Genomic DNA, 23,506 nt, shown 5'->3' with positions numbered 1-23,506 from the left:
CTTGATTACATTGCATAATTTTTCTGTACCTCATTGTTTTAGTTGCGGAAATTCACCCACGAACCTGCACCCGTGTAATTTTTTTCCCACTGTTTACGAGCATCTCGCCCTTCCCCATTCGATTTTATCCTGCAGAAAAAAAAAGTGCAGCGCTAGCAAAAACACCATGGCGGCGTTTAGTCCGTCCGCACCAGAAATCAACGAGCAATCCTCTAAATATTCTTTTCATCCAAGAGAAGCAGAAGAATAAATAAGCATGACATGCTATATATATCCGGTAAATTCAAGAAATCCTCGACTGTCAGTTGACCGTTTTCGTGCGTTGATTTATGGTTGAGAAACGGTCGAGTGCTCCGTTAGCGTTGACGTCGTACACGGCACCTGTCTTTCAATACTCGCAGAATGTAAAAAGGAACGAATTTACAGGGAAGCATGATTAATGCAAACCTCCCCAGGATACCGTGTCCTAGAATGCATTCTCCGACGATTTGCCAACGGTGAAGACACAGCTTCTGTTAGTGGCATAGGTGTTAAAATGGGAAATATCCTGCTCTAGAAGCGGTTACTTAGCGGTTAGCTGAACCGCTAGAATATCTTTGCCATTCTGAACGCACATCGTTGACGGAATTACATTCTTTTAAAATAATTTCGCATATTATTCTCAATATCAACATATGGAGAAAATAGTTTAAAAATGCTGATGGTTTTTGTTTGTTTCCTGCTGTTTCTGGATGTTTCGACTCGATAATATTGTCTTTTCGCAACTGTGTTTTGGCGCAATGCGCTGTGACAAACATGCTCAGCCGCATGGGACTAATGCGTAGCAAAATTGCGTGGGACTTCTTACATTATCGATCGCGCTCGCTCCACTTCTGCTCTTCTCTTGCATCATCATACGCGAGCAAAACGTCATAGGCAACCTGAAAATCCATGATTGCGCTTTTGCATATGACTCCGAAATCACTACGGTTACACTTTGTTCCCTACTTAAGAAGAAGTCCATAATTTCCCCTACTTTCTATAGGCAGATCCTGGGAAAATAGTGCAGTTTTTAGACTAAATGAAATCAGCGCTTCGTGAGAAATGTGCGTTCCTATGAATATTTCCGTTTTACTGGTTTGGTGGAAATGGATTTTGGGAACAGATTTTTCTTCTCTTGGAAATTTACCATTCATAGACGAGAGAGTATTTTCATAGTGAAGAACAGCAAGAATTTTCTCTGGATTCCACTGCGAGAATTTGAGGAAGCTCAGCTGTTTTCCGGTGGAACGCAGACAACAATAAGTGATGAGAACTCGCGAAAAATGTCTCTTCTATTCCTCAGGCCGCTTGTTTTCACACTTCTGACGTGTCCATGGAGAGAGGAGGCTGTTGGAGAAACGAGCAGCAACAGCAGTAACGAAAACAAATTACTCGATAAAACAAGTGGGAAGAGAAATTTAGAAATTTATTGAATAAACATCTTATATGCATGTACATGTGTTAGCGAAATAGCGAACAAAAAAAGGAGAAAATATAGGAAAAAAAACAGTGAAACGAGAGGAAAGTGTGTTAAAACTCGTCGTGGACTATGGTATAGCTTCAAAAAAAAAAGTTTTTTTCTTTGAAAGAGAGGTAAGCGAATGTACGTAATTAAGGAACTACAATAATGGCACATTGATTCATTCATTCACATTTATTACGTATATAACAGATAGCGAAGAGCTATGAAAATGAGGAAATTGAGGAGCGAATTTGAGATGACACATTTAATGGAAATGGCAATTAAAACTGTAATTTACGTATAAATTTCAAATAACCATCACAATAAAATTTCGTCCGAAGACGAGCTCGAATTGTCGTTCTCTATTGCCATATAACGACCTGAACACAGATTCTATGTTATTCTTATAGTGTCTTGTTTCTATGGATTAATATGTCCGCATCGTATACTGTGTATAATGTGGTATAATTGCGCCTGGAATTCACAAGCCGAATCCTTTCCCGTACTGGATAGTCGTATGGAACGAGAAAAGCGCGTGACTAAGTCGTGCGTTGAGTTCAACGGCTTAAAAACGTGCGGCAAGAAAAGTGAAGAAAAACGATGATGACGTGCACAGCAGCGTCAGCGCGGACGATAATCTTTGTACTCACGGGAGAGGGAAAAAAAAACGTTCACAAAAACAGCGTGGGCGCCGACATGAAAAAAAAGTTGAACGCGAACGAATGAAGCTTGTTAAAGGCATAACTAATTGACGGAAAAATAACATGTCTTGCAATTTTGTTCTTAGAGAAGCCAGCTTTGCATCTCTTGGATCATCCTTACATTATCCATCTAATCATTTCTATTTTCAGGTATTCTCATCTAATCAACGATGCAATGCGTCATGTCTTTCTGCATTGTTTCAAGCCATCCGTCTGCAGTTATCGTCTTTGATTAATTCTATTATTATAGTATTAAGTGTTTTCACTAGATTTTCAATTAAAAAAATTTGTTTGTGCAATTTTTAGTAATATTTCGGTAAATCGACATCACATACATACACAAAGTAGAATTTAAACGATTAACAGATTTCTTTGCTGGATTTTCACACCACTTCTGTTGACAAGAATTCTTGCAATGATCTTATGACTTTAAGGATTTTCCAGAGATTCATTGCGAATCATTTTATATTTCTGCTATGATTGCAATTTATCTTTTTTGAACTATTCAAATCATAAATTTTAATTCTTACCCGTATTTTCATTGCTGGGTTGTAACTCTATCAATGCAGTAGTTGTGAGCGTTGTTGGAGTGGAGAACGTTTCCTTTTCATCTGAAAAAAAAAACTGTCATAGAATTGCGGGACGAGATTTTCCTCAACATTCTCCTCTCAGTAGAAGTTTCTTTGAAATTGTAATATATCGAGTGGATGGGATGTTATGCATTGTAAACGGTTAATTAGACTTATTAACCGAATGAATTGCACAGTTTTTCATATTTCCTTCGTAATTTGCTACGATTCTGCGTTTTATTGATGCGGCTAATGTTAAATTGACGTCAGCGCTTTTGCTGATTCCTTGATGACGTTCACACGTGATGAACATGTGTTGATGTTAACACATCAATTCATCGAGCATGCTTTTCATGACGAGATTCCCCGGAACCGTTAGGGATCACAATGAAATATAGCACATCCAACCATTTTCCACTCTATTACACATGAACAGTATATTTTTCTAATGGAATTTTGTTTTCTTTTTTTAAATAATCTCTATTAAACGTAATATTATATTCGTTTCCTTCCCATTCATAACGTATGAATGATAATTCTATGACACTTCAATTCACATTCCTGTTTTTATGATCATCGAAGGTTCCAGAAAGACCGTCATGACGTCATATCGCACATTGCTTACACCAAAAAATGAACATATTGCATCGCGATTTTCAATGGAATGCGTGCATCAGCTGATGATGACGCTGGTTTTTCGGATCGATTCGCCACAAATGACGCATTGATTCCGAAAATTTGTGCGAATCCTAGGATTTCACTGTGTGCTGTCATATCATATTCTTTTTTTTCTAATCGTTATCGTACCGGACACACTTCGGGTATTGTTCGCCGCTCCCGAAATTGACAGTAAATCGTCCTCCTTGTTTAGCAGGCATTCCAGTCGTTCCTTGCACTGCCGTATCCGTTTTTCTTTCTGAAATCCACAGAGTGATAGAATTTTTCGCCCAAAGCGTGTACCGATCTTGTGAAAATTTGTTGAAATATATATTTTTGGAATGGACAAGAAATGTTCTTCTTTCCCGCCGCTCCTTTCCAGAGAGGATTATTCCCTTCAGAAGAGCAAAAAAAAAACTGAGAAGTCATTTAGTCAGTTACCATTTTTTGTCGTAAGGGTATGGAGGTACATAGAGCCAACTGAGATGAAAAAGCGAATAAGCAGGAATACAATAAAATATCTCTTAAAAAAGGAAAATCGATGGACAATGGAGCTCTGTTGACATTTTCTCTTCTGAGAAGAAAAACTTCAAAATCCATAAAACGTTTACTGCTGAGCTGCTATAGATATTACTTATAATATACCTGATTCACTGGATCTCTATGAGTAAATATGATTTGTGATTAGGCTATTTTTGTAGATTGATTTATTTTTTCATTATTATTTCTTGAGCCACATCGAAGGTACTTTAGTACCATTTTCGTGACAATATACAGTCAGCTTCGCATTATTCATTTTGTTGGGGAATTTCTTCCTTGAGGACTTTATCTGTTTTTTTGATCTTTAGGTTTAAGACCAAAAACCACATGCTAGAACAGTGTAAGTAAGTACACAGCAAACTGTAAACATTCGGAGATAGGGCGCGCCTGAGAACTGCTCCCACCTATGAAAACATGTTTCTTTGGGTGTGGTCTAATATGATCTGGTTAAAACCCAGCGCTTTTCTTTCTCAACGAAAAACTTCTACACGTAAAGATGCCGATCATTCCATCCCTAAGGTGCGTAATAGTCATGCTAATCGTTGCAGGTCATCGAAAAATTTACCTCATCAATTTGCTTCTGGAGAACTTCGTTCTCATGTCGCAGATGTTCATAGCGTTTTTGATCGGTTTTCGACAAACCCCGCATTACAGAATTACCATTGGGATGAGCCTGAAATCAATGGATAGTGAATGTGTAACAACTGTGAAATGTTCCCTCAATAGTTCTCCTGGAAGAAGTACATAACTAATCTATCGCAATCGAATAAAGTTAAAGTATTGCCATTTAGAAGAAGAGCACTCAGATGACACATAACATCCCTCTGTCAGAAATGAATTTTCATCCCTTAGACGATACTTGAAATCAGGAAAACAATACAAAAACTGCTCTATGATCGCTTACCTCATCAGCCGAAGGCGGAACACGACAGATAAACCGCAATTTCGGCACGAAAACAAGTCCCAATGATATATAAGTGCATAAAAGAACTGAAATCGATATCTATCTATTTGACCTCACCTTGACGCGACAATAATAATAATAATACAACAATAATGAGAAAATACTAAAATTTCTTCACGAGCTATCGAAGAGTTTCAGGACCGAACTCATAGTTTAAAAAATTAGGAAACTGACTTCTGCTGTTAATACACGGATTATTGAACAAATTAATTAGCTTTCCTACTAACGCGTTAAAAATACGTGAACGCTAAATTGCACCACGGATCCACGGATGCTTGAATAACGGATACCGCAATAAAACATAAATGACAGTATGTATATAAATAAATGTATAAATAAATGAGGGGCGGGTGTGGTGTAGCGGTTAGAGGTTCCGCTTCCTGCACGATCGATCGGAGGTTCGAATCCGCCGTAGTGCTCACCAAGCCTTTCATCCCTCCGGGGTTGATAAATTGGTATCAGACTTGTCTGGGAGGATGAAAACACTGACTTGACACATCGGCGTAGCCCCTCGCAAATCATTGTACAGGCCAGTTACACGTCCCTGAACTCCAAACGATTCTGAATTGAAGTGAACGTGGGAGCGCATCCCAAGCGGATTGATTAACGCCAGAAACGTTATCCTAACTTTAACTTTATAAATAAATGATTCTACTTCATATCTATGGTATTATTTTATATTATATTATATTATTCCAGATTGCATCACATTATATATAAATATATTAATAAAGGGTTGAAGAATAAAATGATTCAGTAAGATTAGTTTAGTTCAAGGTCAATTCGTGCCTTTTTTTTTCAAATTTATTCCAAAAGAAAAAAAAGCACAGCAATTTTTCAGCAATATACGTCTCGTTGTTGTTTGGAACTTCTTCCCATAGTTCCATGAGTCTTTCGATGTCTCATGTTACTTTTTTCCTGTTTTTTTTTTTCCTGTTTTCTTTCCAAGTTGCTCTCGTTTCATTCGATGCCCTCCTTGTACGGCACAAATTTCAGGATCATATTTCACGCCTCCTTGACTAATTGCAAATGGAAAATAATGTCGAAATTGCGTTGTTTTTTTAATTTAACACTCCAATTCACGTCCGAATAAAATAAAACACTAGGCCCATGCTTTTTCTTTCTGTGTGAATTCCTAAAGCTAAAGAAAAGGTTCAGAAATTATTTCTCAATCGAATATATACACATATAATATTTTTGTTCACATGAAATGGATGTGATCAATCTAAAGGTGACGACGATTAATCGCATTAAATGTGAGAAGTAAATCTGATTCAAGGCAGTCAGCAGTGAATTCGCATTTCTGGATTCAATCCCGGATAAATCACTTAACTCAAATGTAAATCTGCCCAGAATCGATATAACTAGAACATCTTTGAATATATTGTGCAGTTGACATAATGACATCACTTAGTTTCTTTACGAAAAGACCTCCTCATTAATTTACTCGTTTACTTATTTGTTGAAATGAGTTTTATCTATTTGTTCTCATTTGTCTGCTTATTTATTGTATTGCTATTGCATGCACTTGTTCCAAATGCAAAGAAATTAATGATAATGTTAATGCGATAATAAAAAATTGCACAGAATAACTGAATTAATGGTAAACAAAGAGAAGCGTAGTCAAACATACGAGATAAGGGAGTTTTAAAAAATTAGAACATGAAAAAATTAAACTCTGAATAAGTAGAAGAATCCAAAAAAATTGTTAGTTTGGTCTTTTGGTAGGATAAAAGAGAAATTTCTTGATAAATTGAATTTCCATTTATTTCCGTTATTTTTATTCTTATTATTTTTGATTTATTTAAATTCATTTTAATTCTGTTTTCTAATTAGCTTTCTAAATTTGATACTACTTTATTTGCACGATATGAATTTAATCAAAGAAATTTGGGTTGCAAAAAAGGGACATTTGTTTGAAAATATCCAAAAAGTAGAGAACTACTCTAATACTCATCCTTTTTTTTGAAAATCTTAAGTGCAAGTACCACCAGGGAGGTCTCAGGAAGCTAGGACACTTCCAAGCTGAGCTACACATTCAGGATTCAAGGGTATTAAAATCTAGGTGTTTGCAACGAATTCCAAACCAAATCGCAATTTGCCAAAGCAAAATATGTTTCCTCTTCCTAGGTCTTCATAACTATTTCCTGATAAAAATCCAGAAAAGCATTCTGTAGTTTATCTCGGAAAATTCGGTGATTCCAGTGAGGGTTACCAAATTATTGATTTTACAAAAATAACTCCAAGTAAAATTTCACTGTAAATTGGGTTGCGAAAAAAAATCTTACCCGTAACGGCGACAAATGCAAAATTAGCATTTGCTTGACTTCGGATAAGAAGTGTCGTGACAGGACCCGTCACTAGTGAAAGTATCGCCACATTGTAGATGGCAAGACCAACGAGGCGAGAGTCGTTCACATACCGTAGTTTGAGGTTTCGAGACTCATACGCGAGAAACAAACCAAACACCAATAACAGGCATTTGTAGCCAAGCACTAGACCTAAACACCGAGATCGTAACGACTTTGGTAGCATAACTGACTTAAAGGACTAACTCTAGCAAGATGGTGAAAAAAAGACGAATTGAAGGGAAAACCACAAGAATTTTTTTTTTGCAATTTTGCATTCAATATTAAACTTAATGGATTTAATGACTTTACGTGATAAGGAGCACTGTCAATTTTTTTCTCTTTATTGGTAGGTTAGATCCAGAATATTTTTTCACTAACCTATCCACACTTCTTGATGTGAACTTTGACATAATTCCAGAATTGGCAGTAACATAACGTCATCATCACTACCAACTGGCGGTTCCTTAAACAAAACATATGCTGTGCTTGGGAAATTCTGGATTCTAAGAGATAGAATACCTCAAATTCACTAACCAGTAATGGAAAGCGCTGTTCAATTCGTTGTAACGGATCGAAGGCGATCCAACAAACGATAATAACTAAGTCTATAACAAAGAACGCTGCGATCACAGTATAGAATCGCCCGGGAGGAATAGGCTGAAATTATGAGTTGAATACGGTAATGATCCGTATTTATTCACAATATCATTATAATCATACAACGTGCTAGCTTTGATATTCATGCTGGTTACATGCCAGCCACTCTCCATGTAAAAGATAATTAGTAACAAGTAACAAGCATGCAGCAATGCGATTACGACAGTTTTAAAAATGTACATAGAGGTGAGTGAAATTAAAGTTCATGCTGTGATTGACAAAGAAGTGAAATCGAACGGCGACGGCGGCGACGGCTGCGGCGACGACGACGACGACGACGTAGGAGAAGGACAGGAGGACGTGTTGAAGACAGTACAACATTAGTGACGGTTACAGTCCTGTGACGGTCGTCATGAGTTCTGATACCGTATAGTAAGTGTATGTGTAAGTGTGTGTGTGTATGTGACGGTGAGACGTGCCCACACACTCCAGAAGCACAACATCGCACCGCGAACACCGCATTCAGCGACAACACGACATGGTTTCGCTCAATTTATCAAAACGAAAAATGCTCCTAGGAGTCGAGAAACTTTTTCCTAGAAAAACTCACTCAAATGAACTACTCCTAGGAAAATTGTCGTGGTAAAGTGATGAAAATTAATTTAGATATACTTCCGATAACCGCCATTTGGATGTAGAACTTTGCCCAGCGCCGGCTCGGTCTGCCAAAACAATCTGGATGGGGGGAGGGGGTTTGAATTAAGTCAGGTCAAGTTATTGTCAAGAGAAAGGTCCAACGAAAATCGCTAGAAAAGGAGTTGTTGACAAGTTTCTCAAGAACAGCATGGAAGCGATGAACACAAATTGTTCGAAACTGGTTTCTGCAAAATTGGCCGCAGAAAACGATAAAATTTTGGTTTCTCATTCAAAAGACTGGAACTACGTATGTCTGGATGTGTCAGCGGAGGCCGAAGACTATTGCGACCATTCGAATGAGGTGAAATATTATTAGTGATTAGTTGTAGAAAAAGAAGATCTTGCGTATATTCAGTTAATCTTTTTTAAAAAAAAAAATCCCTATCCCTTTAAAAATCTTTAAATTTAAATTTTAAAAATTCATCCAGAAAAATCACTTGTTTGTCAGTTTTTCTCTCAAGAATGTCTTTTCTGTACAACACACTCATAAAGATATTTTGGTTATCGTATTATCCGTGATTTTTATTGAATTTTTAGGACACGGAGTGATTTTAATTTTTAAGATTTTTCTTTAAAGTGCTGGGATTTGGTGTGATATTTTCTGGCATCGAGTGAAATTTCAATCTCAGAAAGAGTTCCGCATAGCCGTAGAAATTTTCAAATCCTCACATCGAACGCAATATAGATCTTCATTTTAGGTGCTACACGTTACATCCACAAATCATGAACGCTAGCTGTTTGTCAACTACTTGTAGTTTTAGATTTGTTTAAACTTGTTAAAGTAATTCAAAAATGTAATAAGTATGAAAACGGTACGTCTATTCATTTTCCCTCAAGTCATAGCAGTTCATTTGAGTTCGTAGAACTTAAACAAAGAAATCGTTCACTAGCGCTGAGCACTTTTGTTCGCCTATGGAACGTGTTGTCGACGAAATGCTGGCATGCGTGGGCGTTAGTGAGTGGTGACCTGATTGAGAGTGTTGATCCGTCTGGAGACGGCCAGTGTGCCATAGGCATTATTCGACATTTTCCGAAGTGCAGCAGCCACATACGCTTGACGTCCGACCACTGACGCAATCAGCGTTCGGATACTCTCCCACGGCGATCCGTCCTCCTACAACAACCTCCGGCTCTCACGAGACTACAGGTGGGCAAACGTTCAGCACAAAACTTTCCAGAGTGAGGTGAAATACTGGTGGATGGGACTGAGGGTGGGACATAATTCATTGGGGGAACACAGTAAGCGAATGATTGATCACGAGCCGTGCTCTTCAGTGCCGTGAACGATCACGTCATCAGCAAAAAAATGGCTATGCAGTATGGACTAAGGATCAGGGGAAGAGGAAATGCATGAGTCCAGGTGAATAAAAAAATGGTGAAATGACCGACAAGGTGGAATGTACAATTACTATGGACTGCATGGATTTCAGTAATGTGGCTTATTGATGCTTGCAGCGAACAACTCTTACCTTCTCCTCATACGTGTTCAGTAATGGCTTGTACTGGAAATTAGAGTTTATGTACTGGAATATTATTAATACATGTCCGATACCGCAATAATGAGTTCGGTTAAAGGAGAGCAATGACAAATCAAGGCGTTAATTCAGAGGAATGAGCCGCTCCGAATGTCCTCACAAAAATCCACGAAACCGAAGACTTACCTCGTCCTTCTGACGACTGGCTAGCTGTTGGTTCTCACTGGCGCTCATTCGATGTACTATCCATACTTTGGCAAACATCGACCCGTATGCAAAAGTGAAACCAATCATTAGGATGGATATCCGAGACTAAATTAATCTTCCAAATAATTGTAACCAAGCAAGAAGGGGAACACTCTTCAGTAGATCCCGATATACGATAAAATGTTTTATACAAAACGAATTGTTTCTCATTGAAATAAATAAATCCATTGCCACCAAAATGTAAAAAAAAGAACAAAATAAAGGAAACTGACATGGCACAGTATAGAGAATGCTGATTGAGGCAAAGCGATCCCTTCAGAAGGCAGACCCATCAAAAACAAGGAAGCGATGGATAACGAGCAACCGGTGATCATGATATTGTTGCATTGCGGTTGAGATTGGACGATAATCCTGAAAAAAAGTGTGTATGGTATGAGATGTCTGTAATTATTATTTTTCGTCACTTTTCCGTAAAACCAAGAACTAAGCAAAATTTTCTTTATGTTCTATTGTATTATATCTGCGGTGATGAAGCTTAAAAACTTATCAATACCATGGATTAAAGCATTTTTAAAAGCATGAGGATTCTAATTTAAATGGAGGGTACTTTTAAGAGGAGAAGAAAATCCCAGGAAATTAGATGATTATTTTGTTCTCATTTATGGTAAAAGGAAAGCTCATTCTTTTAATTAATTTAGTCATTTTACCTATTTATTTTATTTTATTTTTATTTTCCTGAAAATAACCACGTTTTTAGGTAGGGTAGGCCCTCACAAGGAAGACAGGGTTACAAATACAGAAATTATGCTGCAAGATACTGCAACGAAAATCACGCATTTCTTTTTTTAATTCCTTTAATTGTTTTCTTCAATATTTTCTAATTTAGTTTCGTTTTTTCCTTTCCTTAAACCCAGATTTTGAAATAAACCAGTTCAAGATTGTTCATAAAAACATCCAAAACAACAAATATGTCTCTATCAAAAAGACCCTTCATTTATTCCCAAAAATAACATCGTACTGCGTATAGACTCATGAAAGATATTCCTAAGGGAAAATTCAAGAAATTTTTTCTCAGTTTCATCAAACAAAATTTCCTCCAATGAACCCAGGTTACCCCCAAAGAGAAATCGTACGACAATGAGAAACCTTATGTGACTTGGAGAAAAATTCTAAATTCTAATAATCTTTTTTCCCTTGGAAAGAAAAAAACTATTGATTTGACCAAAATATTTTCAGCTTTAACGAACTTGACGTGCTCTTTTTTTATCAGAATGATCTATTTAGCGACAACTGACATCCAACAGCTATCTTTTTTCTGGACTGGATTAATTGTTGTTGATACTTCAAGGACAAGAAGCAAACAGATTAGGTACTTAATGTTTTTGAATCCAGAATATCCACTGGCGCATTCGTAATCAATCAAAGATTCATATGACGTCATTCACATCTGGATTCGTTGATAAAAACCTTTTTTTGTACCTACCAGTTTTTGAATTATTAGTAGGAAATTTATAAGATAGGAGAAATATATCTTTCAGTTATATGCACGGATTTTTAGCCGAATATTTGAACCAAGCAATTGAGGATCAATCCAGGATGCTCTTATGTATTCGTATGAAAATTAAAGGATTATTGTGGCAATACCACAGTAGTTACCGTAGTGGTCGCTTGGAGGAAGATTAATTATGTAGTTCTATTGAAAGCACTTTTTTATTCTCCCTAAAACAATTTCTCATACTTCTGCGATGACTTATGCATATAAAAGAAAATCAAGCAATATTTTTCTAAGGATCAGACTCACCCCCTAAATGCATATTTGTTGTTGAAAATGAAAGTCCCAGCTGCAAGAGCCAATCCGAGGAAGGCAAAAACGGAAACAGCGTAATAGAGCTGAAGCAAAACGAGTCTTTTTTTTTCAGTCTCTTCCACATCGTTTTCCTCCCAATAACAAACATCTTTAAACTTTGAACGATTCAAATTACATGTTCAAAGACTAAACGGTTGGACGACTTACCTCACTGGCAACAGTTAGGATAGACTCGCGAATAATTGTCGAATCTGGAGGGGGACCTTTACTGGAATACCATTGCTCCTTATTATACCATTCCAACTCCTGAGTTGTCGTATCGTAAAAACCCATAACGACGTATTTACCGTCTGAAATTATTCATTATTTCACTGATTATTTCATTCATTTTAAATTATTTATTATTTATGTGATTATTTATGATAAGTTGTGAACTTCTGCCCTCTCACTTTGCATTTGTTCAATTTGGGTCCGAGCGATTCGGTCTCCCGAGTCCGAAAACATCACTCTTCCCTGAAAAAAGTAGGATTGCGAATGAAAAACTGTTATATTGGCTCGGGAAGATGATTCTACTGCTCCAACCCTTATACTGACCGAAACTCCTCGGAATAAGGTATTTTTGACACACTCGAATAGGATATCTGCCATCATTTGATTGTCGTAGGTGAATTGTTCCAATCGGACACCTGGAGGGAGTCGATTCCGAGTGCAGTTGAATGCCAGAGCCAAAGCCCTGAAAGTGGTCACTCTGAATACTACGGTACGTCCTGAGCCCAGATTTAGGGATCAAATCAATTCACAAAGATTTCATCGAGCCGCCAAACACCGATTAAATTTTTCTTTATTTCCAGCCCAACAAAATTCTGGCATTTGCACTACTTCATCTTTATTAGAGCCTCATAACCTATAGCCGCCGGTACTTGTCCACATGTCCAGTGAAAATATAAAACTAAGCCACGATGTTAGTTCTATAACACTCATAAAATATTATTTGAATGGAGATTTAGTTAAGAGCACAAAATTTACAGTATGACGAAAGTCTCTGATCGCAGACAATCCAGACCCAAAGATGTAATCCAGCTGATTTTTGGTCCACAACTTCACATTCCGTCAGGAAACAGTAGGGCGCAATTTTTTTGTAGGATTTTTTTTGTAAATTGGCGTGAAAGCGAACGAGCGATGCATTTAACAACTAGTACTTTGCCTACATTCTAAATACAACAAAAAAATTCTAACAGTTCTGATCCATCCCTCAGTACGTAGTGCGTGCGTTACGCTTTCTTAAAGATGTTGAACAAGTATTACAAAAAAGCTAAATAATGTATGTAATGTACATACATAAATCTGGATATAGATTGTACTTATTTCGAAAAACTAACTGTAGAAATAATATATTTCGTCCCTCTCTTGTCATGGAACCCGTACTTATTTCGGTCGTTCCTTCAATCGTTTCTCCAGCACTTTCATTAACCAAACATGGCTGCTTTCGGAGCTCTCTATGTCTACTCCATTATAGGACAGAGAATGCATAGCTGATCTCGAAGATAATGGAAAAAAGGAAAAACTTGGATACTCCTTCAATTTTGTTATAAACAATGTGACGCTCAAAGAAGAGTAACAGGAGCTCTGCATATTTCTTCAAAAGACATCTTCTCATGTAGATTTACAAGTCCTTCAATTTTTTCTGCTGCCTCCACAACACGAAAAAATCCAATTTATCATTTCACAGACAAAGCAAAAGCCTTGAAGCATTGAAAATCCTGAGAAGTGTTTATAAGCATCTCTAATTATTCTGGAATTTTGCTCGTCCTGACCTTTATAGTGGTTATACTGTAAAAGATAAACTTGAATGCATCCAGGATATCTTGCTGAACTCACCAAACAGCATCATAGGCAAGTGGAGCTTCCGGAAAACCTCCAGTATTTGCCGGATCGGAATCCGGTGAAAGCATCGAGGTGAGTCGTGCCTGGAATTCTCGACCAGTCATTCCAGAAATGGTGGCGTTTTCATCACGAGATAACATCACACTCTCGGTGGTGAAGTGATATTGTGCAGCTTCGGCCATCTAAACTTTTGGACATGCTGTAATATTACTGGATTTTGAAATTGAAATGAATACTTCAGGGTTAATTCATATTTTCACATAAACCTCGAGTTCAACCATGTGAACATCTCTAGAATTACCTGATCGGCAGTGCAGTTCAGGTGTTCCTCAGGTGGTGGGATGTACCAAGTATCCGCATACCATCCGATAAAAAACCATGTGTACTTTCGGCCATATAATTTATGGTGGTACGCCTGGAATCCCATAAAAAGGTTATGAATCCTGTTTGGATATTAAGGACAAACTCATATTGAAACTTTTATGTTAATTTCTACATCATGTTCACGAATTCAAGGATATTCTTCACATACTTGTAATAATTAATTTTTTTTTATTCCTGGAACACCTTTTTCCTGCTTCTACTTTATATAGACCCTAAGAAAGCTTGAGCACATTCAGAAATGCCGATGTCCGTCCTTCAGGGAATTCCCGAGAAACTTATTCGATCAACAACGCAGCGTATTCGAATAAGCCGACAAATCGGCTTATCTTTTGCCGATCATGCGCGAATGTGCGGCTGAATTTGGTGGCTGGCTATTCGTCAAAATGAGGGAACTGGAAACGAGATAAACGCTCGGATGAAGCATGCTGAAGTCTGGAAAAGCGCGTCGTCCATGGGGAATTTCAACGTCACCAACAGATCTGACATTATCCTCAACGAATCGCTTCTGAGGGCATTCAATGATAAATTACTGTTCACGTGTTGGGAATTCTCTTTCTTACTACTTCTTTAAACTACTTTACTTTACTGAACTAAAGATTCCAGCATTTTCCGAACATAACTGTTTAAGTTAAAGAAATAAAGTTCTTTATGGAACAAAGAGAAATCAAGAACAAGATAACGAAAAATAAGGAATTCTACCTGGCAAAGGACTCTTCGAGCTTCCGTGACATAGAAAAGACCAACGATAACTCGTGCATCCTGTCTACGCAGCGTTTTCATAGCATCCGTCGGATCTCCATAGAAACTTTGTCGTTCAACGCGAATACCTTTTCTTCGTCCAAGTTCCTGAAATTAGATTCGTTTCTGACGTACTTCCCTAAAGGAGGGAAAATTTATCGAATTTACGATGCTAAAGGATACTGAACACAGTTTGACACTTTCTATACGTTTCCCCTAATTCGTAATTCCACCACATTTCTCGAAGTCGAATTATGCAAAACAAAAAAAAGACGCTGCCACATTAAGAATACGATGTGATTTCGAGGATTTCATGTTTGCCATCGGCTACATGTTTTCGAAATTGTGGAACTTGATGTTAGTTTATGTGAAAGAAAGAATGGAAAAAGGGAGAACGGGAGGATGAAGGTGGTTAGAGAGAAAGCTGGGACCATTCTTCTTTTAAATTAAGCAATACCCTTTCAATCTGCGAATATCCAGGTGTCCCTAATGTTAAATAACCTCCCGCCTCTTTTTTGACATTTCAAAGTCTACATAAGTGAATGGATTCTTGGATACTCAACACATCTTCAGCTTTGATACTAATGTAATAGCACCAAAACTTGTGGAAAGATTCAGAAAAGGAAATAAGATATTGAGAAAGAATAGTGAAACATGTTCACTAAATTCAAAAATACCCAACAAGGATTCCATCCGGAGATCCCTCCAACAATCCAACAAGAACTTTCGCTTTACACGTTTACCTCAAGATCTTTTGCAGTTGATGTAAACACTTCTTCGACAGATTGCAGTATCGTGATCTTTTTCCAACGAAACTTCTCGAACAGTCGCATCCTTCAAAAAAAATCTCGTGTCTTTTCATGTGCAAGATTAATGTGGATGTCTTGGAATGCTTATCAGTTCAGTTTATTTGTAGAAAAAATAAAATTCAGTACGAAGATGAATCATCTACACTCACCTTGTCGGATTTTGCATGTTGGCCGATGGATGTGTACGAAATAACGTCGGAAATCGTTCCCTATTCGACAATGCTGGAGAGCTAGCACCGTAGGAGACCTGGATAGTGGATAACATTGGAAGAGAATCTTGTGAAAGCCCGGTAAAAATCCTCCACGTATTTTTCTCTCCCAGAAATACAACACATGACAAGGATTTTGTTCGTTCATGCCCTGGATGTACGTAACTCAACCATGTCTTAGCCGTAATAATTGCATATATTTAATCATTCCTCTTCGAACAGCCTCATATTACTGGTTGGACGGAAAAAAAACTTATGGACCTAAAGGTTTCCTTCGAAAAGTTTCCTACTCCATGTATGTATGTCCGTAGCTCAATAGATCGCAATGCTCCTCAAGCGCTGTGTCGCGTAAATCGCGTAAAAATTTAATTTCCAGACGGAAGGCAGATAATTTAGGAGCAATACAAAAATTAAAAGAAGAACATAAAATATAAAAATAAAACGTAGAATAAAACATATAAAAATATAAAACGAGAATATAAAAGACAGTGATAATCTATAAGTTTTACTGGATATCATTTTACAAAGTTAGTTGATGTTCAATAAAGAATGAAAAAAACAAAAATAGAATGGAAAAATAAAAATGGGATAATGGGGAAATGTGAGAAGTTCATCACACTGCAGAGATTTTTTCTCAAATAATCTTAAACGAACACATTATGACGAAGCTTTATGTCCTCTTCGAGAAAAATTTCGTTTAATAAGAACGCAAGATAGCCATCCAACAAATTTTTATGGTCCAATCAACCTTAATCCTACTTAAATGGAATCATTAGCTCTTTTTTTACAAATATTTACTTAAATCGAAAAATAAAAAGGAACTATGAAGTTAGAATTAAGTTGAACGAAAATATCAACAAGGAACAGAAATGATCAGAAAGATTAGATGAGGATTTGAATAAAATTATTTTCCGCTCACGACAACGCTTGATTAATGTACATCGTCCTTTTCCTCATACTCGTTGGGAGGATTGAGGTGCTGCATTTTTTGGAAACATGTGCATTTGCTGGAACGAGTAACGTGGTGGAAATTTTATGTTATCCTTTCTATTCCCTCAATTATCCCTGTCCTCACACATTAAAGTTATGGAGCATTGCATTTTATGTCGGTTTTACTAAATGTATGACAGATACCGCTAAGTTATTTTTCCAAAATTTTAAAACTCGCTCAAATTTCCCCTAATCAATACCCCATTCCAGATACAACGATATTTTTCGCCTGGATAAAAATGCTCAAAAAAAATGCAGTACAATGCGAACAGCATAGTACAGACCAAGATTTTGATGGATCACACGAACATACCATCACATCAGGTGCGGAACAAATGTTCTCAATTTTTTTCAAGCCTCGAAACCTCAGCTAGATGGATTATCGTGTCACCATGGTTCCGATTTCCCTGCGTACAGCATTAAATTTCTATGATACTGTTCTAGTCCAAGTAGATCACGAACGCCGCCATTTTTTTTCAAATAAAGAGGCTGCTGGATAATAGAATATCTTGATATTATCCATTATTTTGTTTTTACCTTCCTTGTGTTCCCGAATCTATGCACGTAAACAACATTGGTGCGGGTTTCACACTTCAAAGTTCATATAACAGTTGCTGCTCTTTGATTAAGCCGAATTGTAGTATCTTTTAAGTATCTTGGAGGTTGTCTAACTTGTTTCAATGTTCAAAATTTTTTATTCTCTTAGATATGAAGCCTGCAATTTTTGATTTCACCTGAGGTGAATGTAGCGAAAATTGCTCGAATTTTCCGCCACTCTCTCTCTCTCTCTTCCCTGTTCCTCAGTAAAATGTCGATGATTCCAGGTTCGCCCACGTGCACAATCAAACAGCTGTACTAGGATCTACGTAATGGTGTGAGAATGTAATGTAGAGCGTCACAACACCAGCAAATAGATCTCACAATCTGGCTGGCTAACATTCAACGATCCGTTGTTGTTCAATGTTTGTAAATAACACTCATAGAGCAGATTGGAGTTCAGCACAAATCTACCGCATCTACACATCTGGCTCCCCCAAGACAAATCATAAACATTGTCATTGATTTCTATCATTTACGTTTGAATTTTCGAATGATTGACAGCAAATCCCGTGAAATTTCGGTCACATCCGATTTAACTCGGCGATTCATCGCCTGCATCGTTTCATTCGATAATAAAAACACAATAGGGTGAAGTGATTGCGAATAAGGTATGTGTTCGAAAGAAAGATGGATTGAATTTGCTCATTTCGCCAAAAAATTCACACAATCTCACGTTGATGTTTGCATGAATAGCTCGTCAAAAATCATGTTACCGCACGATTTGCACTACCTCAAAACACATCCGCATACGTCAATCATAAGTTACACAACTGAGCGATAAGGCGATAAATCAACGTTTATGAGCACGATAATCACCAAACTGAGTCGATTTGTGTCCGCCGTTATAGTAGAGCGGAAAAAAAGCATCCAGTAACTACATGGACGTCACATTGGCATACGAGATTTATGTGAAAAGAGTTCAGTGAATGTCATCGTAGCTTTCGTCTTATTCCGAAAAAAAGGGAGAAGAGAAGAAAAAATGCGTTGAAGATAATAATATGAGAAAGTAAGAATATAGCGTTATCATGCTTAAAAAAAACCGAGATTTTGGCAAACCTATATTTGAAATCTGTTATAATCAAGAAAAGACTATGTTAAATATAAATTAAAATTATGCCACATTCAAAAATAGATTCGACAGTGGAAATACTAGGTTGACTTGAACGTTTTGTTCACATTTCTAACAATAAAAAAGCGTAGAGTTTTTTTTCCAAACATTTTGTTCGCATCGGGTTTCAGTGAGCAAGGTGACCACCTAAATCGATAACCCTCTTCCATTTCTTCCATTTAACTGGGAACAGCTGATTCTCTTCTTGCCAGATCGACGACAGCTGAGAGTAAAAGGACACCGACAACTCAGTTTTGAGTTTATTTTGATCGTTGAAGCGCTTTTCCTTCAGATGCTGCTTCAGAGCTTGGAAGTCATGGTGGAAAGATGTGCAAATCCTGGGAAATACGGTGGTTGGGGAAGCAGGATTCATCCGAGCTCATCCAACTTCTGCATAGCGTGACGAGTTAGAAACATAGGGACATGCATTCCCATACATTGTCCCACAAAATAATTGCCCTTCTATGTCATTTTTCTCAGACACCCTTGCTTAAATTCTCTAAATGAAGAGGATAGACATTCGCAGTGCTGTTTTTTGTTCCTAAAATAAACTAGCAGTAGAATATTTCCAGAAAATCCCATGAACAGCAACGCATTATCGTCGTTGGTCTTAGAATGATGAAGCTACTTCTCCGGAGCAGCGAATCAACGGAAAACAGTGGTGTGACAAATTTCTTGGAAGCGATTACCTCTTACAGTGACTTACAGTACATACAGGCAAACTTACAATACATGACAGAGCTTCGAATGCTATTGTAGGAACTAATCTAAGTTATCCATATTCATTATCTATAATTTATCTAATTTATAAGCACTCTCAAAATGAATACAAAGCCCTTGTGTACTCTACCACGTAAACTTCAAGAACTTAAAGCTCTTTACTATCCAAAAATAAACTGCATAATATTTTGTTCCACTTTTAAAAAAAATATCTGCACATTTTGTAACAGAACTTCTGCATTAATGTAATAAAATAGAACGATTACTGTCTTGCAGTCTCTCCACACAGATAACTGGGATTTAGTTGAAAACAACGGATACATGATTGAAAATACGCGAATAAGCAAGTTGAGATACAAAAAAAATAGGCAGGAATCTCTTCACCGCTATTTCAACCCAAAATTCCCTTCTAACTCCTTTACAAACTAATGGAACGTTGTCTGACAATAAAATAAACAGTAAAAAAGTCTGACTTTGAGGAGAAGCAAAGAGAGATCTCAAGAGGATGAGTTAAAAAACATCCTAGTGATAAATACAACTAAGACTCACCACAACAAGTTTCCATACAGGTGCTGACTCGGCTATCACAGTAGTAACTGGCGAACATCCGGCTAATAACATTAATTTAGTAGGAGGTGTATACAGTAAGTCATAAAGTTGTTGTGTGGCTAATCCAGGTTGGCACTGGAATTAACAAAAAAAAAACATTATTTTCAGTAGAACCGAACGAATTTGTTCAGCAAAAAGTTTCCCGTTCTACCTTGGAATTGCTGGTGTTCATATGGAGAACATATCCTGGTAAAACATCAGGTCTGCTATTCACATCTTCGAGTGCCATTTGTACAGCGGGTAGGCATGCCTTTGGTTTAATTTATTTAGTTTTGAATTTCTTTTTAATAATAGTATTTTTTCCGCTGTAAAATTCCTCACCTGACCGCCGGCCCAACCACCAGAGCCAGCTTCCATAGGAAATGTTCCACCGATATGTAGTGGTATAGGGTCGTCGGCTCTCAATGGCCCTAAGGCTCCGACCAATACCAACCACGACAATACAGTCATCGACGCATAGTTATACCTTATACTAAAATATAGAAAATCCTAACTACCTGGATCTATCCATGTTTTACAACTTAACGATTCGTGGCGAAAAAAAAAACGTGCTGATACTGAACAGGCGAGCTTTACTGACTATAAAGTGACTTTAGTATGAAGAATCCATTGAGATGACATAAGAAATAGGGCAGAGGAGGAAGAGCTGTTTATCGTCATGAAAAAAATAGTTGGAATCGTTTAAAAAAGGACTTAATCGCTCTAGAAACTTCTGAATTGTATTATAAGGAAGTAAAAGGAATAGAGACTCGCAGAAACATGAAGGGTAATATTTATCGTTTGTTTTTGTAATATTTTTACGGGACTTTGCAAACAAGTCAACAAATTGAAAAACAGCAATGGTTTTCACATTGCTGATTTTCTGCAAGTTTTTAGACTAACACCAACTTCTTAATACAACAAAAGCCAATCGTAGTTAATGGGTTGAAATCCGCAAAAAAAAACTTAATACCTGATTTATTCGGACTCCTTCTATAGCCTTTATTGGTCATGCAAGACCAGACGAATGCGATAAACAATCCACGAAAAAAAAATCGTTAACAATGCAAAACAATTAGCGCACAACAAGTGGATGGACGAGCAAAATTACCCATGAATGTGTTGGTGACTAGAAAAACACTATATATATCCTTGGAGTATTTCTGAGAGGTGCGAAAAGAAGTGGCACTCAACAGAGAAATTCCCAAATAACGACAGAGCAAATGCATTTTTGTATCTTAACGACATCTTCCTTACTTCAACACTGAGCGTTTGCGATAAGCCCAAATGAATTCGAAAAACAAACAAGGACAAGGTTTATTTATGGGCAAAATTGAATGTATTTAAGATTTGACATCAGGACAAGAATCCAGACGTGTTCATGATTTAGGGTTGTAAAAAAAACAGAGATTTTTAGATATGGAGAATTTGACTCGTGTATGACAGCTACTCCCTAGAGAATTGAGCTAAAACTCATAGTGAAATGTGAATTGATGAGAACTGTCAAATCAATGTATGAATTTTTCAATTCTGCAACGAAAGTACGTCTTTTCATGTTCGCCAGGAATATTTCAATTTTCTCCAGGAAGTCGGTAAAAAGGAAGCAATGTAATATAATTCAACACACGGGAACAACTCCAAATTTTCGCCAAGTAGTCCTATTGCTCGTTCTTTGTGCACACAAATATAGAGCGAAAAGAAGCGGATGGAAGAAAATGTGAGGTAAAAAGAAATTGGGTGGTATTAATTACAACTTCTATAACTCATTGACGTTAAAATAGCTGGGAAACGTGTAAAAGTTTCGTGCATAAAATAAAAATGAAATCAAATAATCAGTAGCGAAGGAATAAGTGAAGTAAAACGAGTTATAAAGAAAATTTTGAGTTTAATATGAAGATAGATGAAGGAACTTATAAAGACTTCACGAAAAAGAACGAGCTGAAATAAAAAAAAAGAAGAAGCAATTATGAAGTAAATTGTTTCTAACTATTACGTGTCGGTGTCAATGTAATCGAATGGATTTCTTAGTCGGAAAGTAATGAGGTTCCCTAAGGTTGCAAATAGCAGTTTCAGCCTATGAAATATACTGCAAGATGCCGGAATACGAGTGCTCGGATTTCCAAAAGGAGAGAAAAAAGAAAGGGATATAATGTGAACATGAGTGAGGTCATAGAGTAAGAACAAACAAAAAAAAGGATAGAACACTTTCAAGGAAAGGATTCATGTAAAACAAGTTGTATGAATTCGGAAAATTTCAGCGTTGATGTCATACTATTAAACCGCGAACTACTCAACAGGTGAACATTTAAATGAGCCAGAATTTGGATGAATGAAGAACATCCGAAGCAAAGGAGCAAAGGCCGAACTCGACTCTGAACGAGGGCGTATTTCCGGAGCCGACACGCCCGGCGGCTAGCTGCTTACCTCAATAATCATTCGCTTGACGTACACAAACATAAACACAACGCATATCTGTGTTTGTATCAAAAACATGAACGTAACACGATTGAACGCGGTGCGAAATGTTGGTGTAAAGTGATAATCAAAGACGCCCGCTCTAGCTGAGAGCAAGAGGAGGCATCACACACACACACACACATTCACACACACACACACTCACTTATCCACACTTCCACACATCCAGACACAACACGAACGTGTGTATTTGTATGATTTCGTGCACATCTCATTCTACACGATTCAACAGTGATCATTCGCTTGAACGACTTGTGTGAGATCGTTCTCGAAGACACCGGGGGCGATTGCAGCCAATTTCCATTCTGTGACTGTATAATTGAGGACTCGTAGATTCGTAAAGAACTAAAAGAAAGATGAAATTTCTTTCATTGACGCTACCCTATAAATCAAATCAGCTTCGCAGTATTTGATTACATTCGCCTGGGAAACCCAATGAATTCACTTTTTAGAAAACAAAAAACCGCAGCTATTGTAAATTGATGGACTCCATGAGATCATTTCGAACAAAAATAAGAGAAGCAAAGTCCACAGAGATTGATCACAATAGAAAAAAATCGTTACACAGGCTATTATTATGCTGCAGAAAGACCAGAAGATCTAAATAGGTTTAAACTACTTGAAACTCAACTAACAAGAGGAGACTTAGAAAAAAGAGGATTATCACTTCTCGGCAGCGCGAGGAACACGGAACTAGCTATAAAAAAATCGCTAATTTCATAAGGTGCTCCTATAAATTTTATTGCATAACCTTTGCGCCAACAGAATGATGCGTGTAAAAGATTTTTACTGCTGGATTTTTCAAGGTTCGGGATTTTCTGCTTGAAATTCGATTCTTGCAAATTTTGAGGAAAACGAGTATGAATGAACTTGTTCCTGAGTTCTTAAACTAGTATTCTAAACTAAATAAACCTAATATATACTTAATATATCGATTTTTAGTCAGTATTGCAT

General features: G+C 37.2%; 1 protein-coding gene across 6 annotated transcripts; it reads right to left on the bottom strand.

Annotated features, from left to right (window-relative positions):
* Nucleotides 1-1,801: 1,801 nt before the first annotated feature.
* RB195_026066 (uncharacterized protein) lies at nucleotides 1,802-20,548 on the bottom strand (the record flags this gene model as incomplete). Of its 6 annotated transcripts, none has more annotated exons than XM_064214461.1 (24): nucleotides 1,802-1,863; nucleotides 2,715-2,795; nucleotides 3,561-3,669; nucleotides 4,516-4,623; nucleotides 4,855-4,940; nucleotides 7,203-7,415; nucleotides 7,644-7,728; nucleotides 7,800-7,922; nucleotides 9,526-9,672; nucleotides 10,028-10,081; nucleotides 10,220-10,345; nucleotides 10,513-10,651; nucleotides 12,042-12,130; nucleotides 12,255-12,397; nucleotides 12,497-12,560; nucleotides 12,642-12,780; nucleotides 13,926-14,113; nucleotides 14,233-14,346; nucleotides 15,015-15,161; nucleotides 15,797-15,887; nucleotides 16,012-16,109; nucleotides 20,039-20,173; nucleotides 20,250-20,348; nucleotides 20,420-20,548. In XM_064214461.1, the coding sequence occupies 24 exons, from the start codon at nucleotides 20,546-20,548 to the stop codon at nucleotides 1,802-1,804; spliced, it is 2,769 nt and encodes a 922-aa protein (XP_064070338.1). The 6 variants fall into 6 exon arrangements, with proteins under 6 accessions (XP_064070338.1, XP_064070339.1, XP_064070341.1 ...); XM_064214462.1 differs by having other exon boundaries at nucleotides 3,570-3,669; XM_064214457.1 differs by having other exon boundaries at nucleotides 10,028-10,060.
* Between the last annotated feature and the right edge of the window lie 2,958 nt (nucleotides 20,549-23,506).

Source organism: Necator americanus, chromosome X (genome assembly GCF_031761385.1).
Source record: "Necator americanus strain Aroian chromosome X, whole genome shotgun sequence".
Lineage (NCBI taxonomy): Eukaryota > Metazoa > Nematoda > Chromadorea > Rhabditida > Ancylostomatidae > Necator > Necator americanus.
Note: the sequence above shows the minus strand (reverse complement) of the source record. Positions and strands in the feature narration are given on the sequence as shown.